The sequence below is a fragment of the Hirundo rustica genome, chromosome 13, assembly GCF_015227805.2.
Source record: "Hirundo rustica isolate bHirRus1 chromosome 13, bHirRus1.pri.v3, whole genome shotgun sequence".
In the NCBI taxonomy this organism is placed as follows: Eukaryota; Metazoa; Chordata; class Aves; order Passeriformes; family Hirundinidae; genus Hirundo; species Hirundo rustica.
In genome coordinates this window covers 2,255,751-2,274,309 of record NC_053462.1, presented here as the reverse complement: position 1 = coordinate 2,274,309, position 18,559 = coordinate 2,255,751, and the positions used below count along the sequence as shown (strand labels likewise).

At 56.1% G+C, this 18,559-nt stretch overlaps 1 protein-coding gene across 1 annotated transcript in view; it reads right to left on the bottom strand.

The window, feature by feature from the left end:
• The window catches only part of HCN4 (hyperpolarization activated cyclic nucleotide gated potassium channel 4), a 96,307-nt gene that overhangs the window by 12,572 nt on the left and 65,176 nt on the right, over positions 1-18,559 (bottom strand). The window contains 4 exon segments of the mRNA XM_040077833.2: positions 1,206-1,370; positions 3,486-3,726; positions 4,808-4,954; positions 14,962-15,180. Of these exon segments, the coding sequence (XP_039933767.1) occupies positions 1,206-1,370; positions 3,486-3,726; positions 4,808-4,954; positions 14,962-15,180 (772 nt within the window).

The window sequence follows — 18,559 nt, the reverse complement described above, 5'->3', positions numbered from 1 at the left end:
GCTCTCCCTGGGGAAGAAGCACGGGAGGTTCTCTGTGCTGGGGCAGAATTTTCCATGGATTTCAGTGACGTGTGCAGGGCACAGAGCACAGGACAGGAAGCACAGGATGCTCTGCTCACCCGATCCCACGGGCCCAGAGAGCACCAGGCTGGAAAGCTGAGCAGCACTGGGCACCCAGACCTGCAGAACTTCAGATAAAGCCAAGCTGGCCCATCCCTGCATTGATTTTCCATTTTCTCTGTGGTTTGTACAGCCTCATTGAAATGACCCAAGTGCTGGGCCTAATGCCACTTCCACCAGGGCCTCATTAGCCCGGGCTTTGCCAAACCGTGTCTTCAGCTCAGAGCCTTTTCCTCAGGGGTCAGACTGTGTGATTTGCAGCAGGTAATGAGATGCACAGAATCAAATGTTCCTGGCAGGAGAAGCCCCAGAGGCCCTGCACCCCTTGCTGGTGTGCCAGCTTTGACCCTACTCCCCTCACCTCATCTCCCTCCTGGCCCTCTGCACTGTGCTCAGAGCTCCACACAGCTCTCCATGCGGGAAGCAGTGGGAATGCAAGCACGGTGAGGGATGGAAAAGGAGCTAAAGGAGTTAGACTGGCACTCCAAAACGTTCCTCAGCTCTGCAGCCTCCTTGCATGACCTTGCATAAGTTACTTCATCTCTCTCTATTAAACACCTCTGGCTGTGACCAAGGAATGTTATCCTGGTCTTTAACTGGGGAGGAGACACCAGGTGTTTGCAGCACAGGTTGTGTCTCCCACAGGACAGGGAGAGTCCTGGGGTGGGTCACTCTGAGCTGTAACACTTACAGAATCCCAGAACAGTTTGCGTTGGAATGGACCTTAAAGGTGATCTAGTCCAGGCCCCCTGCCAAGGTCAGGGACACCTTCCACCATCCCAGGGTGCTCCAAGTCCCAGTGGGACTTGGGCACTGCCAGGGATCCAGGGGCAGCCACAGCTGCTCTGGGCACCCCGTGCCAGGGCCTCAGCACCCTCACAGGGGAGGATTTCCCCCTAATATCCAACCTAAACTTACCTCCAGTAGGTTTAAATTGGGGTCCTTGAGGGAGCTGAAGTTGGACAAGGAGGGGCAGGCTGGGATCTCCTTCACGTCCCACCTCCAGCACAGAACTGAGCACCGAGCCTGGAGCAGGGCTGCCAAGGCAGCGGGCAAGGAAGGAAACTCTGCCCCCCTGTACTCACCAATCCTGTCCAGCCTGTCCAGAGCCACGGTCTCGAAGGCTCTCCTCATCATGGGGTACTCCTCCAGGACCTCGTTGAAGTTGTCCACGGACAGCGAGTAGAGGCGGCAGTAGGTGTCGGCGCGCACGCTGGCCGTGCGCCGGCCGCGGGTCAGCAGGCAGATCTCTGCGAGCAGAGAGAGGCTGAGACAGGGCATGGACACCTGCAGCACCTCCCTGCAACCCTCCCTGCAGTGCCCTCACAGCCTCCCTCCCTGCAGCGCCCTCACAGCCTCCCTCCCTGCAGAGCCCTCACAGCCTCCCTCCCACAGAAAACGCGGCCAGAGTTAACATTCCGTGCCCGCACCAACATTTCAAAGCACGGGGCGCTCACCCGGGGAAGCTGCTGCCCCTCGGGGGTTCTGCTGCTCCAGGCAGGCAGACAAGGTTTGTTCTGGGGGTTATCAAAGGCAGCACTGCGCCTTCACACTGGAGGAGTTGTGTTTCTGCAGCTCCTTGTGGGCACTGGGAGCAGAAGGTCAAGGCGTGCTCTCATTGAAGCCAATCTCTCTAGATTTGCAGAGAGGCTCTGTGCTGATCCGTGCCTTTGGTGCCTGGCTGTAATTTTGATCCCTGTACCTGGAACATTTGTCTTTCCACAGTTTTCAAAGGTTTACGTGTCTATGCCACAGGCCCTGCCAGGGAAAGCCACATCGGTGGCCCCTCGCAGCCCTGGGTGCGTTTACACTGCTGTCATGCACTCCTCAGGGCTCAGCTGGTTACAGAACACTGAGCCCTGCTTTCAACCACAGCTCATTGAACCCTCAGCAGAGAGCTCCCAAATCCTGCTCTTGCACTGCTCACACAGAGTGTGGGCAGCAGGGACAGGCCCTTCAGGACAGATGCTGTGAGCTGCAGAGGGATGCACTCTGCTCCCTGTGTGCCAGGGAGGGTGCCAACCCTCCTGCACCATTCCTTGGACTGATGCTAGCACGGCAGCACCACAAGGTTATGAGTGCGCTCCCAGGCCGCTTTCCCAAGGAAATGATGCTTAGGAGACAGTGTGTGAGGAGCTGTGATGGGATGTCATGGGCAGGTTCAATCCCATCTGTCAGTCAGGGTATCCTGACTCCAGCCCTCCGAACACCAGGCTGCAAAATCCTTGTACCCAGGTGAGGTGCAGACAGGTTGTTCCACGTGGAGCAGGAGTAGCAGGAATGTGGGAAATGCACAATAGGAATTTTTTAGATGAAAGGCCTCCCAGAAGGGAAGGCAAGGCAGGTTTTGCTCTGTCTCCCCTCAGATCATCAAAGGTGGTGCAGTCAGAGCTCGTCCTGCACCCTGCCTGGCTGGGGCTGAGCTCTGCACAGGCTTTGTGTTCCTCACGAGAGCAACGCCCTAAATCCTTCCCAGCCTCCTGCTGATCCCACTGCCCCACAGCTCTGCTGCTCATACATTTTACCTGCCTGCTGACCCCCAGGACACTTTGCTGAGCCACAGGCAGGGCAGCTGAGGGACTGTTTTTCCCTCCTGTGAAGTAGGAATGTGCCTGCAGAACTGAGAGCAGGCAGTTTTTTACCTTTAGGTTCTCAGCTTCACCCATCTGTCAGAAAGAAATGAACCTGCAGGAAGCAAGCTTCCCTGCCATGTTTTGTTGTTATTTATGACCTAGGATCTGCAGTGCCCACCAGTCACCTCCCCCAGCACCATCCCCTCTCTGGGAAGGTGTCCAGAGATTCAGGAGGAGGTGCTGGGGGTCAGTCCCACGTGGATCCTGGAATGCCTGAGTGTGGGAAATGGATCTGTAGAGAATTCTCAAAGCCTGACAGAAGGCTCACACAGCCTTGTGCATCTGTGTGCAAACCTTGAGACAGAGTGTGCTGACTGAGAAAGGCCATGGAATAGGACAGACATTGCTGAGAGAGAAACCGAACTAGAAACAAGTTTCAAATGTTGACCTTGCAAATAGACTGGACATCTTGGAGAAATAGAACTATAAAGACTGTAGCAAGACACATGTGGGGTATTTTATAGATGACTGGCTTAGAAGCATTAGCAGCAAAAGCTGATGGGCCAAAATACGCTTATAATGTACTGTAATTGGGAAATAGTTTGGCTCCTGATTTCGATGGCGTGAATTGTAACATCTGCACCGCCTCACCCTTTTCACGAGACTGCAAATGGAATCGACGCCTTTAAAAGGCCCCGTCAGGAGCCCCGTGTCTGGGTCAGAGAAAGGGTTTCCCCAGCACCGAAGCGCAGCAGCGGCGTGTCTGCGGGAGGCCGAGCGACCGGCACGCACCTCCGAAGTAGGAGCCGTCGGCCAGCTTGGTCTCCTTGTTGCCCTTGGTGAGCACGCTGACCACGCCGTGCTGGATGAAGTACATCTTCTTGCCGATGGTGCCCTCGCGGATGATGTAGTCCCCGGGCTGGAACACCTCGAACTTCAGCTTGGTCAGCATGGAGGTCACGAAGTTGGGGTCAGCGTTGGCAAACAGGGGCATGGAGGCCACCAGCTTGCGGCAGTTGAAGTTGATGATCTCCTGACGGCGTGCGGCGCGAAGGGGAGAGAGGAAGAGGAGGGGACGCGCATGTGATCAGTCAGCTCCCAATGAGCTGTGAAGATCCCCCACCTGAGGTATTTAAAGTGGATAAAGCGGCCGTGCCTTGGCCTGGCTGCCCTGGTGCAGGCGGGACGGGCTCTGGATGCTCAGAGCATGGGGCACGCTCGCTGCCCTCACCCCTCTGCCTCCCCCGAGCAGGGACAGCCCTCCGGCCTCCAAATGCACACAGCACTGCTGTTTCCACAGGAACCCTGGCCTGTGAGGGGGTACAGCTGAAATGCCGTCTGACAAAGCCCAGGGCTCCTCTCTGGGCAGGTGTCAGAGCTCACCTTGGCAGGCCCTCGCTCTCTGCTGCCTTTGCTTGTCGATGAGCTGTTCAACAGCACAAATGTGCCCGGGAGGAGAACGGTGGGGGCAGATGGGGATGGTGTCAGAGGGAGAGGTGCTCACCAGGCACCGGGCACAGGCTGGATCACCAACCCCGGCTGCAGAAAGCCCAGCTCAGCTGTCAGCACAGCCGGGCTGTGCCTGCCCCGGGGCTCCGTGTCACTGCCAGGGGTGACAGCTCAGGAGCTGCTCTCAGGACGTGGTGCTGAACCCATCACCCCAGCACAGCACTCCACGGGAATGGGATAACTGGAGCGGGAAGAAGGAGAGCTGGGGAAGCATCTGCCTCCCCCCACGGGGGTTTTCATAGGGGTGCCCTTTGAGACTTCAGCAAAACTAGTTTTAAATTCGTGCTGGCACTTGCTCAGCTCTCCTCTCTCGCACGGAGGGACATTGCTGGGGGACACAGACAGAAGGCAGGCGTCTTGTGGAGCTGGTGGGTGACACACCGGTGACACACCAGGGACAACCTGGCTTCAGCTGCGAAGGGAAGGGAGCTTCTCTGAAGGCTCCTCCTTCCTGTGACTCTAACGGCTGGTGGACAGGGCATGGGTGAGACCAGCACTCCCTGCCGAGTTTTATCCAAACACACGAGGTGGGAGCTCCCTGAGCCCTGCCCCAGGAGCTGCCCGAGGCTCTGGGAATGTGCCCTGCCCGTTCCCTGCCCTCTTACCTCGCGCAGGGGCTCGCTCAGCTCTCCCAGGATGCTCTCCTCGTCGAACATCTTGCCCTGGTAGCGGTGCTCGTAGTAGTCGTGGATGCGCTGCCGCATGTCGGCGGGCAGCTTGTGGAAGGACATGTACTGCTCCACCTGTTTGTACTGAGCAGGGGACACAGGGACAGCAGTCACCAGGACGTGCCACAGACACGGCTGCTGGCCCTGCTCCCTTCACCTCAAGCAGGGAATCTGGAGCGGGAGGCAGGGCCTGCCCCATCCGTGGTGAGTTTGAGGATTGCCCTGCTGTGCTCCCCGAAGGTTTTAACTTTTAAACTCGTCCTCAGCCCTGTGCAGACCTGTGCTCATTGCCTGGCGCTGAGCAGCCAGCGCTGGGAGCAGGGCTGAGGAAGGGGTGTGCTCCCCACACAGTGCTGAGTGAGGGCTGTGCAGGGTGGGAGCAGGAGAGCCCAAGTGCCCCCAAGGAAGGTTTCTCCATGGCACATGGCAGGACAGCGGCTCCAGAGCTGTGACAGAAGTGCAGCCCCAGGGCCTGTACCAGAGGAAGCACAGGACCTGCCCTGGCTGTGCCTCACACAGGGGCGCACCGGGGATCAGCATTCTGGTTATTTGGCTGAAGCTGCGGTACCCACCCAGCTGCTGCTCCCCTCTGTGTTCCTGCCTGCCCTGCCACCATGGAAACTTTGCTTTCCTGTGACTTTCTCCCCCATTTCTTCCCTCCTGTGCCCCACACACTCACCCTAATCCACGCACATTTTTACCTGATGGTTCCCACTTCCAGGGTGTCAGTTCCAGCGGAACTGATGGCAGAGCAGCTTTGGGGGTGAATGGTGACCTCTGTGAGTAAAGAACACCTCCCAAGGGCCAGGGCTTCACCAGGGTCCTGCTGCCCTGCAGGTGCTGCAGGCTCAGGGCTGTGCAGGGAATCGTCACGCTCCTTTCACTGGCGGCAGCGCAGCACACGATCCTTAGCGTGTACTGTGCTAGTTGCTGACAATGGAACTGTGCTGCTCCTTTCCCAGCCCTGTTTCCCCTTTTCTCCCTGACAAACGTGTCCCTGAATGTCCCTCTAGTGCAGCTTGAGCTGGAGAGCCTGATTAGTGGAGCTGGGCTCGTTACAGCCCCAGGTGCTGCTGCAGGGACAGCCTGTGCTGGCACGGCCAGCTCCATCTGCACCACATCCCTCCAGCAGCCAAGGTGGCAGAGGGGACACTCGGGGCTTCCTGGCATTCCCAGAGCTGCCTGGAAATATTTCTGATCCTTCCAGCCTGACCAAAGGCAAGGGAGCCACCACCTCTCACTGGCTCTGTAGGGACTGGCAGTGGCAGCACAGGATGTGCTGGGAGCCCAGAGGAAAGGAGGGAGGGAAAGGAAGTGGAGAACAGCAGCTCCCTTGTGGGCAACTCACCCAAAGAGAATTTTGGGGCTTATGGTCTTCCACGCAGAGAGTTTTGGGGTTTTTTGGCTCATCTAACCACAGATGTCTCCTGGCCCTGGAGAGCCACTGCAGCCCGAGACACCCATGGGCCCTGGCAATGATGTGCCCCACAGGATATGAGGGGCTCTCACTATGGAAAGGGAAATCATCAGGCACGAGCTTCTGCCGACTCAGGTTTATTAAATCCACCTAAAATCCACAAAGAGCTCTGCCTGCTTTAGTGCCGCATTTTTGTTGAATAAATGATTTGCCAAAAATATCCCCTTGGGCTCTTGGCTTCAGTGCAGTGATTGAGCTGAGCAGTGACCAGTGTCGCCAGGTGCCTCTCCTCACCTGCTGCAGCCACCTGCCCCTGCTCCTGTCCTCTCCTCCACTGGCCCTCGCTGTCCATCTTCAACTGCCCTTTGCTCCCCGGGAAAAAACATCCCCAGGCTCCAAAAATCCACCGGCACGGGCTGGACGGGGTGACTGGGACTCTGCTTATCCACCACCGAACGTGGATTTATGGCTTTGCAACAAAGAGCAATCAATTACTGCTCTGCAGCGTCCCCGGGGCTTGTCAGAGTCCCCTGCTGCCGCTGTCCCCAGATAAGGCTCCCAGGGAAAACAGGGCAAATTTACTTCCCCACCAATAAAGGTGCAAATGAAAATCAGGGTTATAAAAGCCAGCTGTGAAATGAGGAACCATCGTTCTCTGTCACGTCCCTGACAGCCCCATCCCCTCCTCCTCTTGCTCCTCTTCCTCCTGGTCTGCTCAGCCTCCCACTTGTCTCCCTGTCCCCAGCCTGACCTGTGCTCAGAGCTTAGCGGCCTCGCTGAGTTCAACTAAAAACACTCATTTAGGAATTATTTAAATCTCTCTGAAGACAATCGAGCCCATTTAAATCCCAGCTCATTTTCTTAAGTCTGTTTTTCCTCAAATAGCCCTTGAAGGAGGTATTAATATCTCAAAAGGAAACCATTTAGCTGAGTATTTTTGCTTTTATAGCTGGCCACTTTCCCTCCTCTCTCACCACTCCCCTTCTACCAAAGCCCCGATCACCCACAGCCCAAAGCCAACTCAATATTTTTAACTCCTTCCATGCCCTCAATATCCAGCAGGAATCCTCCTCTCGCTGGCAGGGATAAGCCGCTGAACAGGCTCAGCCCTTTCCTTGCCCCAGGTCTGAAGATGGAAACCACCAGGCACAGGGGGGTTTCTGGGGTGTCCTGTGCAGGGCTCCGTGATCCCCGAGGGTCCCTTCCCACCCAGCACATTCCCTCCCAGGACCAGGCTGGGAGCCCTGTGGCACTAACTCCAGTCACAAATGCCTCCATATCTGCAGCCCATGGAGGCCACCAGAGTGTTGGGAAAGATTTGACAGGAAGTTTCACAGATAGGTATGATTAGCAGAAGGCTCTCTGAATGTGGAACCTGAAAGCGGAATAGAAAGGGAAGCAAGTTTTGATATAGAAGAATAAAAAAATGTTTAAGTTAGGGATTGCTGAGTTAGTTGTTAAGGTTAAGATGAGCTGGGAGGAAACTTTTCTGGCTAAGAGCAAAGGGTAAGTCATCAACAAACAAAAAACACTCTTTTACCAAGTAAAGAGAAGAACCATAGACAAACAAAACCATGTTTTTTACCAAGTAGAAAAAAGGTCTGAGAATTTTCCGCTGCAGGTACACAGAAAAACAACTTGAAGCTTAAAATGTAACATACTAACTGATGTGACGGGATAGTACTAACCATAATATGGCAATGATAGTAGTGATAGGCTATAGATAAATGTAAAGGAATAGTGCATGATACTGATTGGTTATTATGCATTAAGGTGCTCAGTAAAGAAAACTACACAATGCATTGTAACCAGACCTAAAGTGGCCTCAGGTTTTGCCTATAAGCTGTAGCTGGCAGCTTTAGGCTTGGCTCTGTCCCTCACCACCCAGGACTGCTCTAACTGCAAACTCTGAAACACGCAGCACCTTTAAAGAGCAGCCTGGAGTCCTGCATCTCTCATTCAGGCTCTGGCACCAGAGATGCAGCCCTGGAAGGAGAAGGAGGCTCCAGAGGAGTATTTCATCTCCCTGCAGGCTGGGCTAAGAGCCACCCTGCCCAGGGCTGGGGCTCTCCAAAGGGATCAGTGCTCCACAGGGGAAAGATCAGCTCATGGGATTCACCACCACAGGGAGGGTCCTGACAGGACTCGGTGGAATCTCAGTTTTATTTTCCCTGATCTCTGACAGGGAGTCAAGCAGAGCAGCTCCTCAGCATTCAGGAATCGTCACACCCAAGGAAATGCTGACTTCTGGGTTTTTTCTCCCTTAAGCCATTCATATTCCCACCCTCAGGATCCTTACTCCACGTGGCCATTCTCATGGAGTCACAGGACTGCAGGAGGGGTTTCAGGGAAGAACAGAAGTTCTGTGACAAAACTCTGGGAGCTGCCTCCATTCCAAAGGCAGAGCCTTCTGTGATGTCCTGGTTGTGAGCCTTTCCAGAGGCTGGATTAACTGACTCCTGTACCACGGCCCTCGCTCATTTTGCCACCAGAAAATGAGTTTGAATTGTCATCTCCTGGAAAACCTGGAACACTTTTTCCCTTACTGCATGGTACCTTGGGGAATTATCTCACCCAGAGCCAGACTCCTGATCTCTTGCTGTGGCACAGACAATTCCTGGAGCTTTTCTCCCACTTTGTGTCCAACATTCCTTGCACTGGGGGTGACCCTGAGTTGCCTCCCCTGGCTGTGCATCAGCTCCTGTTGAGGCAGGGATTTTGGACAATCCCATTCCTGGGCAGGATCAATAACGAGCCCGATGAAAGCCTTGTTTGCCTCTCTGAGGAAAGCAGATCCAGGAGCTGTGGGACAAATCCCTCTGCATGAAACGCTGTGGGTGCTGAGCCCTTCGGTCTAATCCCGTGCATCCCATGGGGAATGCAATATGGACAAACCTGCACACCATGGCTGTGCAAACAGCCTGTTTTCCCTGGGAATGGCCCCTGAGGGGAATGCTGGAGAGCCACATCCTGCCACAGGGCATTAGGCCAGCACAGGGCACTTTTGGCCGTGGTCAGTCCACCTTTGGAATTATCACAGGGCGTTGTGGAGATGTCAGGTCACTGGATCCACACATCCGGAATGGGACAGGGAAAGGGAGCAGCAGGACTCTCCAGAGGAGAGCAGGAGGGGGATGTAACCCCAGTTTGTGCCATGTTTTACAGCTTCAGAATGGGCCTTCTCTCAGGAGTGGGTAAGCCAAGCTTAAATCCACCAATGACACCTTCTCCTGCAAGAGCAGGAACCACTCGACCCCAGTCTGGTTAAGGCAGCTGGCACCACAAGACATTGTGAAAAGAAGCCTTTAGGTTTTCATTAAACAAGCATTTCTGTTCTTTCAGGGAAAGGATTAAATAAACCTGAAACAACTGACACGATTTCTGAGTTTCTGGCTGCGATGAACACCCCATTACCCGTTTCTTACATTCTTTTGACTCTGCAAAGCAGCCAGAACCCCCTGATTGCAGAAAAGCAAAACTGCAGGGCAGTGCTGGGACCCCAGGGGCCCTGACACAATCACTGAAGGCAAACACTTATCAGCTTTGTTATCAACACCGAGTGTTTTGATTGACACAACAGTGCTCCGGCCATCTCTCCACAGAGGGAAGGAAAACCCAGTGCTGGCACGACAGGATAAAGCCAGGCTCTCCAAACTTTTTCCAATTAGGAAATTTGATTACATTTTGCATTTGATTAAGTGCTGCAAACACCTTTAATTTCTGGAGTGCTGCACTCCCTGCCCTCTCCTTCACACACGTTACCCAAGGAGCGAGTGAGCTCTGCAGCTCCCCTCACCTCCACCTCAGCAGATTTCTCCAGAACGCCTGTGAGCTCGGGGAACGTGGGAACGATCCCTGAGACCCTCCTGGTGAAGGTTCTCCCTTCCAGTCCTGCCCGGAGCGGTGAAGGGTGTGAAGTTTCCCCGCTCACAGCTCCGTGGCAGGGCAGCAGTGGGAGGTGTGCAGCGTGTGCCCGCCGCAGGGCCGCTGCAGCGTGTCTGTGCCGCTGGCTGTGTCCCTGGAGCCCCAGCGATCCCCACAGCACAGGGTTAGCAGCTCTGCGGGCAGGGGCTGCTCAGCAGCAGCAGGCATTAGCCAGGAGCCCAGGGGGGATCTGTGCCCCCAGTTCCCTGCACAAGCTCATGGGGAGGCAGCTCAGAGCACCCCAAACCCACTGAGGGCAGCGAGGGCTCCTCTGCCCCGTGCTGGGTCTGCTCCCGGCGCCTGGGGGAGGAGGAGAAGGGCTCCAGCTCCTGCCCACTGACAAAGCAGATCTGGGATTCCCGCTGCCAGGGGCTGCATCTGGGCACTCAGCAACACCTGAAAGGTTTTCCTCAAGTCAATTTGTCTAAATATTCTGAGGTTAATGAAACTCTGGAGCTCTGCAGCACCCTGGAGCTGTGAGTTCCAGAGTTTCCTCATAAAAAAGCCCAAATCACCCTTTCAACTTGTTGCCTATAAAACTGCAAGAAGGAGCAAGGACTGCCTGAGCCCCAGGACAGCTCCCCAGCTCTCAGAGCAGTGGGCAGGCCAAGGTCACTGTCAGGAATTCCCTCCCATAAATAGCGGTCCAACATCCCCAGCAGGGACAGAACATCCCAGTTGTTTTATTTCAGCCTCTCCCCTGACTAAACTTTCCCCGGTTTCTCTTTGCTGGATTCGGGGCGCTGACAGAAGGGCTCAGATGTTAAAGCTGCACCGTGAAGTGCTTGGACAGGCAGAGCACAGGATAAACTGTGAGCAGGTTTTTGGGAGCCCAAAAGGGCTGTGCACAAGTGTGAGGAGCTGCGGGGTGATGTCAGCGCCCTGCAGCGTTTCTGGAGTGAGTCTCTGCTCTGTGTTACCTGCTCAGGATGATGACAAGGGAAAGTGCAAGTCCCCAGCCAGAGTCAAGAGGCATTTTAAGAACAAGAGGCACCGGCTGGACTGCTCAGGGAGGAGGAGGAGCGAGGAAGGAGTGTGGAGCTCCCCGATCCTGAGGGATCCGAGGGAGCCGAGGCTCCGGGAGGAGAGATTTGGGCTTTACCGGGCTCTGCAGTGCTCGCAGCAGCAATCCCTGCCTCTCACAGCCCCTCCTCGGCGTGTACCCGGGCAGCTGAGCCCCCCTGCACCCGCTGGGACCGCACGGTGAGCCCAGAGCGTCCCTGCCCTGCTCCGAGGAGCTGCAGCGAGGAGCTGCACCTCAAGGTGACAGAGCGCCGGGGAGGAGGAGAGGGTGTGCAGGGTGACTTGACAGAAATACTAATCCAGCTGAGCTGCAGGATTTAGGGAAAGAAATTAATAGGAGAACCTGCAAAAAGCATGAAAATAACGGGCATATCTGGCTAGTTTACTGCTCTCCTGGGCAGGGGAGAGTCTTCCTGTGATGTGAGCCACAGTTACACAGGCTGGGGGTCACTCTGCAGTCAGTGATGAGGTTAAGGCTTGAGCTGATCCATGAACAGCAGCACAGGGTCTTGTACCCCTCCACCAGCACCTGCACCAGCTCTGGCACTCACTGGGCTCCACATAAGCTCCTTCCACCCATTGATGTGGCACAAAACTAATGTGGGAGAAGAAAGGAGCTCGGTGAGGCTCTGGGAAGCCCTTCAGAGAGCCCCAGGGAGCTGTTCCCACGTGAGGGGAGGTCAGGGCCGGCCCTGCACCGTGGCTGTGCCCACTCCATGTGCAGGGAGTGCCACAGGGAACTCGGCCCCCAGGAGCCTCAGCACCTCCCTGGCCTGCAGGGGACATTCCCTCTGAATTCTCCACGGCTCCTGCCATCCCATGGACCTCACCCAGCTTCCCTGCCCTGCACAACCAGCACAGCATCAAGCGAGAGGCTCCAGGAGGAGATTTTGACAGGACAGGGGCTGAATGTCCCAGTGTTCAGAGGATCCAAGGTACAGTGACAATCCTGCTCCTGAAGCCAGCAGACAGCACAGTTTGGCTTTTATTCCTCTTTTCCCAAGCCCTGCTTGTCCAAGGGAAGAACCAGTGGGTTGGCAGAGGTCTGGACAACCTGAAAGCTCCCAAATACCCGTTCCTGAACCTTGTCCTGAGGGTCCCACACAGCAGAGCGTCCCAGGGCAGCTCCAGCTGGTCCCACATCCCCAGCAGCGATAGAACAGAGGAGGAGGAGGGGTTGTTTTGTGTTTGTTTGTGTTTGTGCTGTTCCTCTCCCTCTCACTGTGTCCCTTTCCTCGGCCACTCCCAGCACAGCTCCCGAGGCCCCTGCAGGCTGAGCTGTGCTGAGGGACACGCAGAGCCCACAGGGTGCTCAGCAGAGGTCTCTCAACTGCTGCTGGCTCCTACCAATCGACCTCCAAACTTGTTGAGATTCTCTCTCTAATCTGCTTCACCAGACACTTTGTCCCAGGAGGACTGAACTAAATCGAGTTGCAGGGCTGCAAATCACGCAGCAGCCTCATTTTAATCATGGCTATTCAAGTGCTAAGGAATGCAGAAAGTAAATACATATTTGTTTTTAGGCCATCACTTGTCCCATTTGCAAGAGGGAAATGAACGCACTCAATCCCTGAGGCTTTGATCCTCGGAGGGTAACTCGGGAAATGAACCTGCCACAGGAAATCCAGCCTTGGTTCAATCCTCTCCCCTCTGCCTTTGTTAACCCCCTCCCATGCCCACGTTCTAACAAGGCTTTAACACTTCCCACTGTCCCTGCCACCCCTGTGCAGTCCCTGCTGGCTTCCTGGGCGCTGATTTCCCTGGGCAGTGCCTGGAAGCCGAGTGCCAGCGTGGAGCCGTGCCCTTGTCGGCAGCGCGGGCTGGAGCGAGTGCCCGGCGCTGCGGGGGCAGTCTGGGCTGCGCCAGGCCGGCCAGGTGCTTGGCTTTGCACATCAGCCCTTGAGTTCTGTGCTCCTTCAAACACATTTGAATAAACACTCTGCATCCCGAGATTTGATCAGCCTGCATTCCCAGTGCTGCAGTGTCCTTCTCTTTGCATGCCCTGCTCCCTGTTGGGATCAGCCCGGCTCAGCTGTAACACAGAGCTAAAACTCTAGATGCCTCCACGTTCTTCTCCTGGGCATTCCCCCTCCTTTAGCCCTAATGTGGTTTGGGATCTTCGCTATGCTCCAGGCATGAGTCACCCTCTGGTCTCCTTTGCTCTCCCTCTCCACCCTGCTCTCCTCTCATTGTAATCCCTGTGTCTCAAACCTGTTCCAAGGTCATCCCACCTCCTCCGTGAACTTAAAACTCACCGGCTGGTCACGGTTTCCCCACCTGAATCACAGCTTCCCTCTAACCTAAACTGCACCTGGCAGGGTCAGAATAGGAACAATTCCTCTTCTTAGTCTCCAGATCAAATGTCAACAAGACCCTGGCCATAAAGCCTCCCCAGCCCCACCAGCTGAGGGCAGCTGCTTTTTGTGGATGCCCTGCCCAGCTCACAAATTCAGTGACTGCGGCAGTGGCAACCTGATCAGATGTGACATTTCTGGCTGTGCCCTCCATTCTGCAATCCAACAATGGTGCCATTAATTCCACAGCTACCTGGGGAACCTGCTCCGAGCTCCCGAGCCTTGATCTGGGCTTTGGGGGCTGTTGCGCAGCTTCACTGGGGAGCGCTGGAGTGAATAATCTGGATACTTTTAAAGAGAGCACTTGCTAAACAAAAGCTGCACATTCTGGAACATTCACTTGGGGTTTGAAGCAAGATGTGGGAAAGGAAGAAGTGGCCTACAGTTTTAGATACCAGTGACATTGATAACGTTGGTGTACAAAGACAGGCAGACACAACAAAAATCATCTCCCTGCCCTGCTGTTAACTCGTCCTGCTGCTGTTTCTTCCTGAGGGGTGTTGGAGTGGGTGGATGGGGATGAACGGCCAAGGAACAGCAGCCTTGGCCTCCGACACTGACAGTCCTGGCTCCCTCTGCACAGCACAGAGACCACCCTGAGCTCCCCTGCACAGACCACCCTGAGCTCCCCCTGCACAGCACAGATCACCCTGAGCTCCCTCTGCACAGCACAGAGACCACCCTGAGCTCCTCTGCACAGCACAGAGACCACCCTGAGCTCCTCTGCACAGCACAGAGACCACCCTGAGCTCCTCTGCACAGCACAGAGACCACCCTGAGCTCCTCTGCACAGATCACCCTGAGCTCCTCTGCACAGCACAGATCACCCTGAGCTCCCCCTGCACAGCACAGAGACCACCCTGAGCTCCTCTGCACAGCACAGAGACCACCCTGAGCTACCTCTGCACAGCACAGACCACCCTGAGCTCCTCTGCACAGCACAGAGACCACCCTGAGCTCCCCCTGCACAGCACAGAGACCACCCTGAGCTCCCCTGCACAGCACAGAGACCACCCTGAGCTCCTCTGCACAGATCACCCTGAGCTCCTCTGCACAGCACAGATCACCCTGAGCTCCCCCTGCACAGCACAGAGACCACCCTGAGCTCCTCTGCACAGCACAGAGACCACCCTGAGCTACCTCTGCACAGCACAGACCACCCTGAGCTCCTCTGCACAGCACAGAGACCACCCCAGGCTCCCTCTGCACAGCAGAGAGACCACCCTGAGCTCCTCTGCACAGCACAGAGACCACCCTGAGCTCCTCTGCACAGCACAGAGACCACCTTGAGCTCCTCTGCACAGCACAGAGACCACCCTGAGCTCCTCTGCACAGCACAGAGACCCCCCCAGCCCCAGCAGGGCTGTCCTTACCTTCTCCTGGTACTGGCGGCGCGAGGAGTCCAGGGACTGGATGAGGGCGGTGGCGTGGCCGATGAACATGGCGTAGCAGGTGGCCCCCACGATCATGCTGAGCATGGTGAGCCACACGTCCGACATGCCCACGGGCGCCTGCTGCCCGTAGCCGATGCACAGCATGTGGCTCATGGCCTTGAACAGGGCGTACGAGTACTGCTTCCCCCACGAGTCGTTCTGCAGGGACACAGGGCACAGCTTCAGCACGGGGCGCTCTGGACACGGGTACGGGGCAGGGGAGCACCCCTGGCGCTGCACCCAGAAATCCCTGCTGGAGGCGCCTCGACACGTTACACAAGTTTCATTCTTTGGTGGCTTGGAGGGTGGGGGGGTCTTGGAAAGCTAGGAGGGCTATGGAGTTTCAACCCCCAAACCCCTCAGAGCCCCCATAATTCCCATATCCCTCACAGAGCCCCTAGCCCTCAATGTCCCCACAGCCCCATGACTCCTGTACCCCTCACAGAGTCCCTACCCCTCAATGCCCCCATAGCCCCATAACTCCTGTGCCCCTCACAGAGCCCCTAGCCCTCAATGCCCCCACAGCCCCATAACTCCTGTACCCCTCACAGAGTCCCTACCCCTCAATTCCCCCACAGCCCCATAACTCCTGTGCCCCTCACAGAGTCCCTACCCCTCAATGCCCCCACAGCCCCATAACTCCCATATCCCTCTCTGAGACCCTACACCTCGATGCCCTCAGAGCTCTCACCACCCCACAAGCCCAGCTCACTCCATTTGGAGAAATAAGCCCAGATTCCTTGATCTGGGATCACCACTTTGGTCCCAGGTTTTAGAGACTCCCTGTGCCTTTTCCAGCCACTCTGCCCCACTGGTAACCTGGGATAAACCGAGATGATGCACCGGGAGATTTTCACAATGACCCACGTGTGGGAGAGGGAACTGAAGCAGATCATCTCCTCCCCTGGGAAATGGACTGACTGAGAACTGTCAGAGAGAGGCAGAGCAAGGCTGCCAGCAGCGGGGTCTGAGAGCGGGGAAAATCGCTGCCCAGCAATTTGGGAAATGGCCAGGGTCTCTGGTCATTACCTAGAGATGAGAAGGGCAGAAAATGAAGTTGATAATGTCTGGACAGCAAGTTCTCCTCAGTGCAAAACTGGGCTTTTTCAGAGAGCTGAGGGATTACGAATGGTCTCATTTGAGAGCAGCAATGTCCTGCCAGGAGAGGTGTGCTCAGACACCTCGTGCTCTCCGCTGCAGCTCACACAGGCTGCACCTCAGCAGTGACATCATGGCACAGGGAGAAAAAACCAGCACAAGTTTCCTGGTGATTCTGATCAGCCTGAGCTCGTGGAACAGCTCGAGGTGCATTTGCCATCCTGTGGGTATTATCTGCCAGCGAGCTCTCGCCGTGAAACTTTAGTTGACAGAGTAAGTGCTCTGTCATCACACATGGCTCTTACAAGGATGTGAAAATGCCTCTGCAGGGTGGCACTCGTGGCAGCACTGGGCATTCCCCAGCTGCTCTCTGTTCCTGGGAAGGGGCCAAGGTTATGGATGGAGCTCTGCAGACAGGCACAGGTGCTGTGGCACCTTGGAAGGTCACTGCACAGGCCTGCTGATGGCTTGTCAATAAACAAAGCATTCTCCTGTGACCTCCATCCAGCGCACCGGTGGTCAGCGGTGCTGGGAGCTCTGGGGTTCACTGGGCACCTCCTGGAGGTATCTCATCACGGTCAGGCGGGTGCCTGATGGCCTCTGCAAGCTGCTCTCGGTGCCACTGATGGCCATGGAAAGGTTTCACTGATTTTACGGGGAGCAAGCAGTGACAGGGCTGGCTGGGAGCTGGATCCTCTGCCGAGGGCTCGGTTAGGAGATAAGCACAGGGACAAAGCCAGCTGATAGCATTACCTGGCCAGATTCAGTTTCACTCTGCAAGACAGGCCTGATTCCCACTGCAACAACAAGGGCAAAGCCACACAAGTGACAGCAGAGAACAGCCACAGCCCAGGAGAGACTGCTCCTGCCCCCTGCCAGCACCAGCCTGTCTGGGCTCACCTCCCAACAGAGCAGGAACCGGGGAAAAACACCCTGGAGCCACGAGAGAGGGGCAAGAGACCAAGTGGCCATTGGTGACTGCTGCTGGCTGCACCCCTGGCCCGTGTATGAGGAGCCACAGCCCAGAGGAGCAAAGGACAGGGCAGGACAGGGCAAAGGGGCTCTGTCCCCTGGCCAGGGCAGAGGAGGGGTCAGGCCACAGGGGCTGTGAGGTGTGAGGCCAAAGGAGTGACCCCTCCTGCTCCTCTGCCCTGTGCTGTGGCTCTGAGGCCTGGCCCAAAGAGTGGTGGGTGCATTTTCCACCCGCAGCTTTTGTGGCATTTTGCAGAGCCCCTTCTGCTCTGTGGGGGCAGTGGGCCTCTCACACAGCTCCCACGGGCATCCTGCACTGCCAAGGAGCCCCCTCCCCATGGCCCTGCACTCAGGGCACGGAGCTGCTGTGGCCTCCACCTATTGTCCCTCACCCCGGGACAGCAGCAGGGAGCTGTGACACTCGGCCACGCTTTGCTTGCAACGCTGCATCCCTGCAAAGGTGGGCAGCACATCCCAGCGGTGCTGGGGCACAGGGAGCGGCAGTGCAGCTGTCCTGCCCCGTCCCTTCCAGAATGAATTCCTTCCCCATTCCTCTCTGGGTGCTGCACGAATGCTGCTGCCCTCTGAGTTCAGTGTGGCAGTAGTTTAACGGGGCAGACCTGAGAGCAGGAACAAAGGAAGCTGAGCTGAAATTCCCAAAGGGAATCTGGGCAGACAGAGCAGTAACAGCTGAGCTAGAAAAATGACTGCCAGGGTCTTTAGTGGCTGTGAACATCTGGAGGTTTAAAAGCCATTCTTCCAGCACCTTGCTGCTCAGGAGTGCTGTTTACAAGGAAGCTTGCCACTGTTTTGTAGGAATTAGTCATCCAAAACCCTCTAACATCCAACACGCCGAGCCCCTGCAGCCTGCATGAACGCTGCTGGCTCCCTGGGAGCTGCACAGCTCCGAGTCCCAGCCCAATTCCCAGCAGCAGCAGGGCTCCTGCGAGGACAGGCTGAGGGATGATGGACTGGGGGGCCTGAGCTGCAGGAAAACACGGAGCTTTTCCAAACAAACCCCGAGCACCAAGCTCTGCTGGGAGAGCGTGTCAAGGACTGCTCAGAGAGAGGCACTTCTGTGAAGGGGAAGCCTTTCAGAGCGATTACCTTCAGGACACCAAGTGTGAAGAGCACTGGATGCTCTGTGATGATTCTTCACTGCCAGGTCTGGGTACCTCTTTAGTTTTCAGGCTTTTAGTTTTTGCACAGGATGAGCAGGCAGGTGAAGCCCACAGTACTTTAGGGCAGGCTAGAAGAGGCTCCACATGCACTGTGGACACGGGTTCATCAGCACCAGGCGCCTCACGCTGCCACGACTCGTTCCCACGAGGGCCATACCCTATCCAATCCCACACCAGTCCCCACATACTGGAGTGGCTGAAATGGCCCATTAGGGGAGGAAAATGAGGCCTTAAACTGCAGGGGGAAAACGACTCCTCCTTAAGCAAATCCCAAAGCAAGCAAAAGC